Source organism: Schistosoma haematobium, chromosome 1 (genome assembly GCF_000699445.3).
Source record: "Schistosoma haematobium chromosome 1, whole genome shotgun sequence".
Lineage (NCBI taxonomy): Eukaryota > Metazoa > Platyhelminthes > Trematoda > Strigeidida > Schistosomatidae > Schistosoma > Schistosoma haematobium.
In genome coordinates this window covers 16,573,150-16,587,626 of record NC_067196.1, presented here as the reverse complement: position 1 = coordinate 16,587,626, position 14,477 = coordinate 16,573,150, and the positions used below count along the sequence as shown (strand labels likewise).

General features: G+C 32.2%; 1 protein-coding gene across 1 annotated transcript in view; it reads left to right on the top strand.

Moving 5' to 3' along the window:
- MS3_00001227 (uncharacterized protein) overlaps positions 1–1,473 on the top strand; it is a 47,025-nt gene extending 45,552 nt beyond the window's left edge. Inside the window, exon 25 of the mRNA XM_051208707.1 lies at positions 977–1,473. Coding sequence (XP_051073266.1) covers positions 977–1,076 — 100 coding nt within the window. The 3' untranslated portion in view covers positions 1,077–1,473. The remainder of the gene's footprint in view (positions 1–976) is intronic.
- The last annotated feature ends 13,004 nt before the right edge of the window (positions 1,474–14,477 follow it).

Below are 14,477 nucleotides of genomic sequence, written 5' to 3'. Positions count from 1 at the left end.
TACCAAATAAATATAAACTGTATATAACATTATCAGTTTTGAAAGTCCTTAATATATGAAATCCTAATACTAACTGTGCATATATTCTCGTTAATATAACTTCAAAGTGTTATTTCACTCTATTTCTATTACTACTAACTTCTAACTCGAAACATTTTTGAATTTTTATGTAAGAAATTATTCATTCTAATTGGCTCAAAATAGGCTTTACTTTTCCAAAGTTCTTTATGACTACAGTGGTCTTGAGTGCTGTTAGAGGTAGGAGGGCGGTTATCACTTCCCGGTTGCCCACACCGTGGAACGGTTCTTCCGGAGATGCCTGAAAAGGAAATTGGATTAGAGGTGGTCTTAGTGACCTGAGAGCGTGACCCCAGTGCCCAAGGGACAACTGCTTGAGGTCGGTCACACACGACCTCTTTGTGAGTATATTTCGTGTTAGCCCCGTACTTGTTGAGACCTTACCTCCGGAGACGGATATCCGTGGGATAAGGCGAGGTGTGCATTTTTAGGGTCGACGTTTACTAACCCCACCCCTCCTTGTGGGAAGGCAGCATCGCTGTTATGCTGGTTGTCTGAAGAAAACATCTTACTGCTGTCACACCTCTGTACAGTGAGCAGTACGACTTCGTCGGACCTTGAGTTTGTTGCTTTTAGTCTTACCGCTCTTCAACCGACCCGTCTGGCATGGTAGGACCTTGACGAACGATTGTTCCAGCCAGTATAGCTCGGTTGCCTCATCACGATAAGCAAACCCGACCACCACGTCAAGGTAGTAACAACGGTCGGACCACAGTTCTTTAAGCGTTGTTAATCATCATCATGATTTCTTTGAATCATATATTGTACTATTTCCCTTATTTTTGTATTCTGTTTACGGTGTGACAGCTAGAAATAGCCATTTATACTTGTCTTATTTGCAACTAAAGTGTAACTTTCATTCATTTTGTTGTTTTTAATTTTCTTTATTCATTTACAGTTGTGAATTGGATTGGCATTTTCGTCCAATCAGATCTCGTCTTAATCCATTATTAGCTATTCAATACTTATTAATAATTACAATGAGAAAAAATTACTGATGCATAATTGTTACTGCTTTCTTTGTATTCTACGAATAATTCTAAAAATTATTTATTTGTAAATAATATAGTACTTTTCTTATAGTCTCCTCTATCTGTATTGTGTCAGTTGGATGTGTTCTATGTGAATATTGTTCGTTATTACGTAAGCTTAAATTGTGTTTTATACATTTTACCTTTTTTTCTCATTATCTACTTGGATTCATCGAAATACTTCTGCGCAATGCATATTCAAATTGCCAGTTGACGATTTTTAAGTATCCTCTTCTTTTTTTTTAGCTTCCCGTTTGGTTTTACTGTATGCATTTGTTTATTTCTTAAATAAACATTTAGAAAACCATACTATGGATGAATTTTTTTAACTATTTTTTTTCAAAGTTGTATGATTTAAACAAGGTATTCTCTACAAATTTTCGTTTGTAAGTATTATATATTTAATTAATAAGTTTATTTATTCATATTTCAAGTATCTAGTTGTGTTATTTGTTACTAGAACACATTTAAACTGTCAAAGCTCTCAATGTAAACAAACATAGCTCTAATTAGTAGTACCGAACCCAATAGAAAATAGAGAAGTAAGATCAATTAAAAATAGGTAATAATTCATGAAGAGACTTTATGATACATCTGATCTGTGGATACAAAGTAAGTATCACTGGTATATGTACTCATTGAGACAAGTTGTGTTGAACTATTGGGAATAATCTAGAACGATATACATCTATGTAATGTGTAGGTACTGTTAGTGATATAATAAATGACATCAATATATCTCAAGTAAAAATCAATTATTTATACTACTCTGAGTCATCTCTCATGCCGTTACGTTTGTCTAGCATCCGAAGTTCGAATGTATAATGCGTTGGTGCCAAAGGTTTTACATATATATTATCAACTCAGTGTTAATAGCACGACAGTTCCGAAGCATGTTGTCGGACATACCAAAGACGATAATTCTCATCATAACTTTCAATTTCATTATTAAATATACTATTAGTTAGAACCATGGAGATTATTCTGCATAAGGATTTCCAGAACGTTTTTGTGAATGTCAATCAATTAATTGTTTTCTACTCAGCAAATAAACACAAATTATAACGTAATTAATATTTATAGATTTCTGCTTATATGCTTTTCTTTATGTTTCATAAATAAAAACTACCATTATATTAGCACTAACCTAATAACTTACTGAAACCTCATATTTATTGGTTGTTTGGATCTTCCCGTTGATTTTGAAGACTACTATTGATCAGTCTCTTTTGGCATATATGCATCCTATGCGGATTGCCTCAATAATTATCATTAACTTATCAAGATAAGCAGCGATAGGTGGTGAGATTCAACTTTTTATATCAGATATACCATATGTGCAACCAAAACTAATCAGTATGGTTCTTGGTCAAGTATTAGATTGAATTTTATTCGTATAAATATTGCTTTGCCCAAACGATTCAGGATTTAAAACATTAGGTAACTACTGGATTTACCTTACAATTGATAAAAGTGATCTGACAAGTGGAAAACAGCCCGAAGAAAATTTCCTCTAAACTAAAAAAAGCACTCAGTAAAAATTTCGAGGTTAGATCATTGCAGGCGTCTTCACCTTTCAGCTGAGTCCTTCAGTAATTATGTGACTGACAATATTCAGCCGAATTTGAATGAGTCCTTCAGATATATAATTTAAAGAACCAACTAAAATGTCCCTTACTCTTTACCCAACAATGTCAACGGATATTGATTTTCTTTATCTTAAGTGAAGTGAAACTAAATTTCCAGAAACCCTTAATGTCCTGTTTTATTTGGATCGGTATAATTCTAAAGGTATTGTGAAGTAACAAATTACGGATATCAGTTTCCCCATTTTTTGCCAATGTCGAGTCACAGCAACAAAGAAGAGCTAATAACTTATTCTTTCGAAAATCGTGTCAGACTACTTAGAACTGATATAAATAGTATTAGAAAAACAGTCCGGAAAACTATTATTTGTATTATAAAATAATCAGTCTGACTGTTGATATATTTTAGCTCATAATGCCACAGGTTTTATATGGAATTTATTTACGAGTTCAGTATACTGTTTGCGAAATGGAAAATGGCAATTACAGTAGTTTTACTTCTTGTTTTGTTGTTCTGTCCGACTTATGAAACATGAATGCATCAAATTGTCACAGTATGAAGATAATTCCCGTCAATAAAAATTACGATTGATTGGTCGCTGAGTAGCGACCGATCTCATATTTCTCTGGTATTTGGTGCTAATAAAATTCCATCAGTCAAGTTGCAATAATGTCACTAATCTAATGTTGAGATGTTAGATTATTATAAGTAGTTGTTAGGACACCCTGCTTAACCTCGTGATAGCTGACACTTGTCAGTAAGATGTGTCTGAAATGAGGGGACTGATGTTCCCTGATCGGCTCAAACCCGCATGAAACCCGATGCTTCACTGAGCTATTCGGATTACGATTTAGTAGTTACGTGATTTACTAGTCTTACATTATATTTCCATCATAATCTAATTACTATCGACTTATTTGACAACATCCGTGTATCGATCAAATAAAATATTTGATACAAAATTAGTTGAATGATTTCCGAAACTTGTCCGATACGATGTTGTACGATTGTAATCTGATAGGAAAGGTCAAGGACGACAGTATATGAGTCCCACTTCATAATGGACCACCATAGTTAAACCGTATTTCATTACTTTATTGAGACGCTAGAATCTACATCAAACTGGTAATTAACACTTTTATTAGTCTTTCAGGCTAAACAGTCCTAACCAACTATAGATCAACATCGAAATCTCTGTTTGGAACACCGAATAGTACACCTCTGACTCTCATGGTTTGATAATAACATTACAGATAAAATTCTAAACAAGTGTCAGAAATCAGGAAACCTGGCTTATTAAGGCCTCTTATTTCTATACAGTCATCCCAATACAATTAAAATATTTGAGAAGTATTCACTTTCTACATAAGTTTCGCTTTAATAATTTACTCTCCAAATATCTGCTTTTGTATTCACTCTGAAGTTTAAATATAATTATCATCGAAAGCTCGTATCAACACAAGAACTAAGAAACACTGCATTGATATTGCCTTGTCGTAAAAAGTTAGTGACACCGTCCATGATCATGAATATATCATTGAGTAAAGAATACTTAATTTTAGCAAATTAGATTATCCCTAACAGATTAAATCAACTCACCATGTATTATGGACTACCTCTAATATCATTGTGTAGTCTGTTCCTTCGCTATAAAAATCATGATTTATGTTATTCACAGTTATGTCGAGTATTTTCTACCAATTGTTCCTGGGTACAAATTGATAAACATCACAGACTGATCTTAAACTACCATTGAAAATCAGCGTACGTTGAACAAGTATCTCCTCCTAGTGTGTAACTCCTTTTCAGTACACAATACCACTTGAACGAACTCGGGGCCTTTAGGTCTCCATGAGGTCAAGTGAAACGCCATGACTAGTGGAATCCAGTCACATCGAAAAGTAGTCGCGTGATTTTACAAATTGATTGAAGTTTGACGTGTACATCACTGGATACCGGATCACTGGCATAAAGATGAGACACTCATTGCAAGGCCTGAAGGTCCTGGGTTCTATCCTCTGTTAAGTTGTAGATGCACACTGCTGAGGAGTTATATACAGCTGTCCAATATCTCCTGGTTTTCAATCGCTGTCTAACTAAGCTCAGTCCTTGAGCTCGAAATTAAACAATTTCTTTCAACTTCCTGTAGTAATATCAATTTTTTAATTATTATTTTATTGCTCCAACTCTAAATTTGGAAAAGAAATCCAGTATATAAATAAATATATATTTATATAGTGGCGAGAATGATAGCGTAATTTCACACTTGGTTATATGCATTTACACATTAGTAATAAAAATCAGCCACCGAAAATAATTTTTACTCTATATACCCTTATATTACATAATCACTTGTAGATCTCTGTCTACTATATACACAAAACAAGGTCATTCACCTATATATATAACCAACCAAAAAACATACCATAGATTGTTTCTATGTGGGCGAGAATTAAAGAGTGAAACAATCTTTGCATCTGTTTACCTTCCATTAAAAAAACTAAGCAATCTGTGTGTGATCAGAAGTGAAGAAATAAAATTCTTCTTTTACAGCTCACGCTTAATTGCATCAGAACTATGATAGTGAAAGGTTGGCTAGCAAACTTTACATGACACAATCAATCATCAGATTGTTTTCAACTAAGTTCCACTCTTCTATTACACAGTTATTATGAATTTTAATGTGAATCTGAAACTTGTTATTGTTCTCATTTAGTCAACATCCCAATGTACACACATATATAAACAAATTCACCCTTAACGACTGACCTGTTTATAGCCCCTATTTAATTGTGATATATTTTTGAAAACTATCATGTTACCATGATAAAAAAGATATAGGCGGCAAATGAAATCAGATGATGAACTGTGAATTATATGTTTAAAACCTGCTTAGTCAAAAGGAGGAGATTAAAGGTTATGGAGAATTTAGTGACAGTGACCCTGTACTCAATATTATGCTTAAAGTTTATTTAGTGCACAAGGAAAAAAAGACTCAAGTCGATTAATTTGCTTAATAGTAACAAGATAATAATTATATTAATTTTTTATGATGAACTCAAATGTAGGATGAGTATTCAGCTCAATTATATTATTATTTAGAGTGAAGAAAAGTCAATGAAAATATTAATGATAACATTGTATTAGGTTATTAAAGAAGAAACTGAAATGAAGTATGTTTTCTATTAAGATCAAATAGTGACTAGTAGTGGTGGTATGTTTCTTCTTATTTGAGACTCGTCAACCATATGTACCTACATCTCAGTGTTAATGTTCACATTAAGACCCAATACCTTTTGTTTCAAATGTCATATGGCAAAATCTTGTGACCAAGTGGTGATATCGGAACAATTCCCTTAAGATGAACGTATGCCGATAGACGATAATAAATAAATTTTGATTATTTTAAATTGTTCAGAATGAAGCAAAAAGTGACATCAAACCATACCTATATTCTTTTGTTCCTATTGTTACCGGCATCAGAGAATAATTATCAACTTGTAAGAAAATGTTTAAAAAACATACTGAATTTAAATATTATGATTACAGAGAGTGCAATAGAATTTCAAAAGTACATATGATGTAGAATTTATTGGGACGTAAAAGCACGTACTTCTGTTTGGCTTGTTACACCACTACAACATCGATTGTTGATCCCAAACTAAACAGAAAGCTTCGTGAAAAGTTAATTCTAAACTCACTAAAAAACGAGATCATGATAGCTGCTTTTTATTTGCCTAAAAGTTCATTGCTTATGACTACTGATTTACAGCATAAATTAAATGGATTGTGGCCAATAGTGGAACCTATGATACATCTTTCTTCCTATTTGGGAACGGTCAGCTGAATTTATGTGCGTTTCACTGTTGTTCATATGTGGGACCGCAGATAGTCATCAATTTGTTACATGTTTATATCATGATTAGTAACTGTTTGAATTATCCTGTTGTTCCTATTCAAAACTAAATTCCTATCATTATAAACAGAGATTGATGATGGCTAGCAGTAGGATCCGTGGCATATGTTTCCCCCTATTTGGCACTCGCCAATTGGATGTAACTGCATCACAGAGTTAATGTTTACTCCAGTACCAGAACCCACTACCGTCTGGTTTAAACACCATCACGTTATCCACTTAGGCAGTGAGTCCAGATATCTACTGGCTTGAATAATGGGTTGGATTTTAACTCATATATATTGGCTATTTGAATCTTTCGATTGACGTTCAGGACTGTAACTAATCAGTCACTTTTGATACATGTGTATCCTGTGTGGATTACTTCGATATTCTTACCATTTATCTTTGCCTAAAACGCATGTGACTTAAATGTATTATCGAGGCAATCCACACAAGATGTACATATGCCAAAAGTGACTGATCACTTATAATCCTCAACATAAATGGGATGATACAATGAACCAATACAAATTTACTAAATTTTGATCAGTCGTATTAATTACAATGTTTTGGATTTCTGCAACTCATCAATTAATAAATAAAACTATACTCTTAAAAATATTAGCAGTTGTTGTGACTCAGTATCTACGTAAATAACATTCTATTATTGGAAGCCATAACTGATGAGTTCAACTACTACTTTGGAAACTAACAATCAAATTCAAGTAAATCTAACTACCAAAGCCTAAATAGGATGAAACTTGAGCTTTCCTAAAGTTTTCCGTTAATCACTATTTAAAATATGATTAATATAAATAAAATTTAACTTATTCTATGTTATCTCATTTTATGGTAAGTTATGAAAATCATAACTTTCTACAAATAACTAAAACAGTTCATTCGATTGAAGTTAGACAATAACACCGTTAAATGCCGACCGACTCAGTGGTCTAATGGTTAAACACTAGCGCGCAAGACTGACAGATCCTGTGTTCGAATCTCGCGGGAGGCGGGATTGTGGATGTGCACTGCACAGGAGTCCCGTAATAGGACAAAACGGCCGTTCAATGCTTCCAGGCTTTCCATAGTGGTCTAGCTTCAATTGACTGATGATTTCAACTATTGAAGTTAATTTGAACATTTCGTTTTTAATTCAAAATAATAATCATCTTGCGTGTGAGTTGATCATTAAGAAAATTACACATCGAACTGTCTCCTTTTAATTTCTCATTATTTATCCTCCATTTAGTTGGTTTTTCCCAACGTATATATATATATATATAACACATGTTGAAAAGAAAATTAAAATATACACACGAATGCGAACACACATAAACAATGAGTTTCCACTTTTATTTAAAATGTTAGACAAAAAAACCGGCAATTAAATGATATTTAAAGCTTGAATGGTTGGTTTATCTTCTTTGTGATTTAAACAGTTTTGCTCTTAGTTTATTTATTTCTCTTGTAAAATGACTATTTTGTTTTACTGTGTAAAGAATTTCATTCTTGGTTCTGGGTTGCTTTTTTTTGTCTCTTTCCACTAAATAATGATGAAGTAATCAACCTATTTAAAAGATGCATTGAAGTGAAATAATTAGTTTAAAGGTAATACATGTGCTTTTACTTTTAATTGTCGTCAAATATACATAGTTTCTTAGATAACATAACTTTGAAGTTGATTTTCAGAAATTATATCCAAGTTCTCAAATTAGATTTATACAATAGATGCTCTGTAGGAAATTTGATTGAGACTGATTATCATTGATCTATTATTTTCAATAGTTCTTTACCTAATTATTAGTAGTTGATTTTTCTAAAAATCAATAAAAAGAACCTATTGAAACTGATAAATATATATACGAACTACACGATCGATAATAAAATTGAATGAATAGTGATGAACACTTAGGAAGAATGGTTTTTTATCTAAGTTTGATTGATGGTAACCTAAAACTAAAACATAAGTTGAAAGCACCCTTATAATTTTGAAGAAAGTTTTATTCATGAATATCAAATTCGAAGGGAATACTGAAGGACAAACTCTTTAGATTTGAGAAAGATCTTCCATTCAGGAAAGCTTTGGACCGTCTTCTTTAATGAACACCTTATGCAAGGAAATATCAGGGACAAAAGGACACGTTAAGTCACCTCAACGTATATTTTTAAAGTTTACTTGCTCTAATGGATCAGGTTAGATTGACCACATAAACAATATCGGAAAACTACAGCTCATGGCTATCTAGAAGGGAATTTATGTCTATTAGTAACCCAATCCTAGTAGCGCGCCGTCATGCGAATCATCGTTTAAAATTTTCCATGAAGTTAAAAGGACTGTCTGAAAGAAATTTTTATATGGCTGAAGCTATAACAGTTCATTAACAAACATCTCATATGAGTATTCGAAAATGTAACCAGTTTTACTCCAGTTGACAATCTCAAATAAGTTGGATTAAACAAAGTAACTAATTTGGCTAAAAAAATATTACCCAGTAACCACTCAATATCAAATAAGTTGCGATATAATGTCACGCCGTCAAAGGATGCTATTTAGTATTGAGATCCAAGCACAATGATCTGTCAGCTGATGTTGTGACAGTTCGCAAATTTACTTAACAGTAAATCATTATTAACATATAACAAACACTGGTTTGATCTAGTCATGTTCCATTCATTTTTGAGCTTGATAATTAAATCATTCTTTGGTGGAAATTCTCTCTTTAAACTTACTGTACTAACATTCTATTGGCTTTACATACAAGAGATCTTAACACATGAGATTATGATAAATAACCTGGAAAATTATTTTTCAACATTACTCTGTTATGATGACTTAAATATAGAAACTAACCAATTCAACTCGCTGTAAAAGTTTGAAACCTAAATGGAAGAAAGAAGATCGATTAACGAACTTGCAGTTAAACGTTCGCCAACGAGGAACAGTCGGCTTGATAATTATAAGCATTGCAATTGGTTCTTATGAATACATATAATTTCATGTAAAATAGGAAGAAAATTACCGAAAAATCAAACGAATGAACTAGCTTTTAACGATTGATTGATTGCTGAATAATGTTATGTATGTCAAACCCTTCTTAATGTTAATCAAATCCTATCGAACAAGTTGCAATGTGACCACTAATCCAAGTGACTTGATATCACCTGCACCAGGTCAAATGTAAGATAATGGTTGGAGGTAGTCGACAGAAAATCATATTCAGTACTCATCAAGAAGGTGTGTTTGTTGTCCTGAACTGACTTACGTTCCATCCCGTATTATTCAGCTTCACAGTCAGAGATGTGACCATCTAGTTCATGAGACCTTGACTAACTTGAAGGATTGAGTTATTTACATTGTCCAATCAATGAGTAGTAAGCGGTCAGTGTCAAAGTTGTCTTGTCTTTAGTACTAATAAGTTTCAATTGACTGTTATTATTTACACATTACATAAAATCCTTTCCTGAACTAATTGTCTTATCTCCACTTGGTGTTGTTTTACTGGTATCTTCCCATTGTTATTATGGACTGTAGTCTCATGTTGGCATATGTGCATACTGTGCAGATTGCTTCGATATAGCCTTAAGTCATAAGGTTTTTAAGCAAAGATGGATAGTGGCTAGCAGTGGAATCCAGGACGCGCGTTTCGTCCTATTTGGAATTCGTCAACTGGATGTACCTGAATCTCATAGTTGCTGCTCACCACAGGACTCGAACCTAGTACCGTTCGCTTCAAACTCCATCGCGTTATCTACTTAACTACTGAATCATATCAATTAAATTAAAGACAATTCAATGATGCTATTGAGCAGAGGTGTACAAATGTACTTATGGCTATTTTCACGTACATTAGTATCGATTTATTGACAGAGCTATTAAAAGTTAATCAAAATCTAAAATTATGTCATAATCAAAATGTAATAAAGATGAAAATAATCTTTAAAAGCTTCTATAAACCAAATTATTATTATAAATACGATTGTACAGCTCCAGAAAATAACATCAAAAGATTAGTTTTTTTCTTCTTTTATTTGAACTACTTTCATTTTGAGCATAAATAAACACATTAGATCTATTTACTTTTCATTGAGATACAATATAATTTATACCGATAAATATCATATACAGATGGTAATTATTTGAAGAAAATACCTACATCTTTAAACAAGTGACTGTTATCATTCAATGAGTGAAGAAAGAAGAAGAAAAAACAACGACAACAACAACAACAACGGCAAGAAACCAAACCGGAAATGTTTAAAAATAAATAAAAAAACAAAAGTAGGAATTTCAAAGTGAAATTCTGTTTGTTTTTTTAATATTTAATAACGACATACAAGAAATAATAAAAAGAACATACTAAGTAAATAGATTAATACCATTTTGTATTAGATAAGAATAATCATTCATTAAAAAAAAATGGTTATACACATACATACATACATACATACAATAAAGGACATATGTAGAAAGAGATATTCAGTGAAATCTATCTATGTAGGTGTTGTATTATTTATTATATACCAATTGTTTTTCATTATTAAATAACTCATTCGTTTTTTTGTGTATGTTTGTTGTCTCCAAATGTTGAATAAAAGTAAAATTCTTCCGGTATTCTAATTTTTGTTGTTGTTGTCGTCGTTTATTTCAGTTTGTTTTAGTTATGATGGCAATGATGATGAGGATAATAATAATAATAATAATAATAATAATAATAATAATGGCGACGTCAAATGATTTATCTCTTCTACAAACTATTCGAAATATTCCCCTAATATATATACAAATGTTAATTTGCTAAATCAGTTTTTTTTTTCTTTAGTTAACAAAAATATTCTTTGATAGATACGTTTTAATAAGCTTCAGTCATTGCATGGATTTCATTTCTTTTTTGGGGAGGAGGGGGAGAGGAGAGAGAAAGTAAATATGTGATAAGAATGTAATAAGATAACTTTTCTTTTTATAGACATCCAAATAGATTTAGTGGAGTGAAGAAGAAAAAGTTAATTATCTACAAATTACGATAGGGATATATATAGAAATATTCTTCTGAAGTTAAAATATAAAAAGATGACCATTATTTATAATTTCCTTGTGTAACTATTTCTCGCTTAACATAAAGTGTACATAAACAATAGACATACACATATACCTACATCCCCACCCACCCACACATACACATGCACACCTACACACACACACACACACACTTTTCTACTATTATTTACCTTTTCATTTGTCATCTACATATATATAGAGAGAATGAAAGAAAATAGAGGAAATTATATAAACCAAAAATGAATAAATTGAATAACTAAGAGAAAAATCTATTAATGATAAATTATTATCTTTTCTAAAAGAAAGAAAAAAAACAGTGAAGAAATCACATCTCTATTGGAAGATAAAAATTATTTTAAAAAAATGTTACTCTTAATTGAAGTTTAAAAGATTGTTCAAGAAAGAAAGAAAAAAGTCATAAAGAAGAAATGGGTTTCTAATGAGCTAAAATTCAATTAAATTGTTTTAGTATAAATTCATTAGACCATTGAATATATAAATGTTATACTTTAATCAAACACTGATATGGTCATTCTCGTTATCATTGTGAAAATGTTCATATTTGCTACTTAAGTGTAACTAGACAAAAACCAATAATGATACAATTCATGTGAGATAGTAAAGATAACAAATGAATATTTTTTGATTGAGATCATTAATAGATTGATGTTAGACCACCATTGAAAACTTGGAAGTACTGGACGGCCGTTTCGTCCTATTGTGGGATTCCTCAGCAGTGCGAATCCACGATCTCTCTCGCAGAATTCAAACCTAGGGCCTTCAGTCTCGCGCGCGAACGCTTAACCTCTAGACCACTGAACTGGCTGGCATCCAACGGTGTTAATGTCTAGCCTCAACCGATCTACGAAATTGCGCGACAACCTTCCATTCTACTGAGGTAGACACCTGTCTCTACCCGACACGGATTAGCTACATTGGTCATGGCTTCTCACCAGAACTCCGGGAATTTTCTCACGAAGCCAGTCACTAGTGAGCACATGGTAATTATCAGTACAGTGCTTCCAGGTTTTCAATGGTGGTCTCACATCAATTGGTTCATGATCTCAGTCAAAAACTTAACAATCTCCACAACCACTATACTGATAAATGAATATTTATTATACTTCAAAATAAATCTAAAATTTATAACAAATTACTTTAGAGTTATATATATATATATAAATCTAACTCCACCTGGAGCCCTCCTGCGACTACTTCCGGTCCCAATCCCGGATAAAGGAGGAGAGTTGGGCATTGGGTTATCGACCCGATCACGTAGAAAACTAACTCGCTAAAAAAACACTGGCCAGAAAAAATTATTCAAACCATTAAAACTCTACCCTTGAAGTTAGAAGGTCTTCATTTAGAAGAGTTATGACGCTTTATGGTGAAAGCTTAGATCCCTCGAAAGTCACGAGGCTGACGCTTCTTCTGAAAACCAGAGCAACCATTAATTTAGGTACATGGAATGTTCGTACAATGTAGGAGAACGGGAGAGTCTTTCAAATTGCTGCAGATATATAATTTACCTATCTGATCAATAGTCAAATTTAACTATACTATAACTGACACCACTCGTTATTAGGTGATCAATAGCTTAAAGTATATATGTAATTTAAAATTTCAAGAAATTAAACTACTTCAGCTAATAAATATAGCTAAATTAGAGTAATTTATCTGATTCTTCTTCTTATAAGCAAACATTATCATTATCGTTAGTTCCTTTCCAGTTAAGTGACTAAACATGGATACTTTTTCCTAACCTACAATATTTCATTGTACAAAATTATCAGTGTAAATATCTATATAGTGTCTTCTCTAATCATCTTAAACACCAGTTAGGTAATATGTTGAATTTTTCATTATTCTTATAATGAATGAAATGATTATTTAGTATGCAGATAACTTTGATAGATGACTGTCAACTCTTCAAGATGGACACGGACGTTACTTGACAGTAAGTATTGTTTGTCTGTACAAATCAGAACAATTGCATAAATCCCGGACTAAACGGATTTCAAATGAAAGTGATGACTGGAAAATCTAATCAAAGACAGTAAAGGAAAGTTCAAAGTAAACAGGACTAAATGATGATCCATGAAAAAATTCCATATTGAAATGTTAACGTTAAACAAATCAAATCAGTAAGTTGACTTAAATTGAGAACTGGGATTCGAAAGAGTAAATATTTATTTTTCATTCACCTTGGATATTATTATCAGAATCCCAGAGTTGTGAGATTGTACGATTCTATGTCTACATAAATAGCTTAATACTATATATAAATATACATATGGTCTTGGTTGCGATCTGTTGTAAGATAACCTGTTCATACCTCTGATCGATTTCATGCTTAGATGAAACGACTTTCCAGTACTTCCTAGTTTCTTATAGATTTTTGACTAAAATTCAGTAGGTGATATCACCCGCAAATCTATGTTTCTGCATGAATTTCCTATACTACTAATTATTATGTATTTTAATCCAACAACATTCACTAAAGTAGTATATTTTTTAGATTTCATTACTCACTATATGTTACGATCAACATTAATTTGCTACTGTTTACAATAATATCTTGTTATATAACCGAGGTATGACTGCCAGTGTTACCACTTCCTCACATTGAAGTGATCCATTCATGAAGTGGTTCTCTTTTATTCAAAATACTGAATTTAACAAATCAATAATCACAACGATAGAAAAAAAGTGTTTAAATTATTTGTATTAGAAAATTATCCCTCCTAAACTTTGATCTTGGTAATACAATGACATCTTAATATAATTTAAATTCATCTACTCGTGAACTTCGAGTTACTTTCCCAGT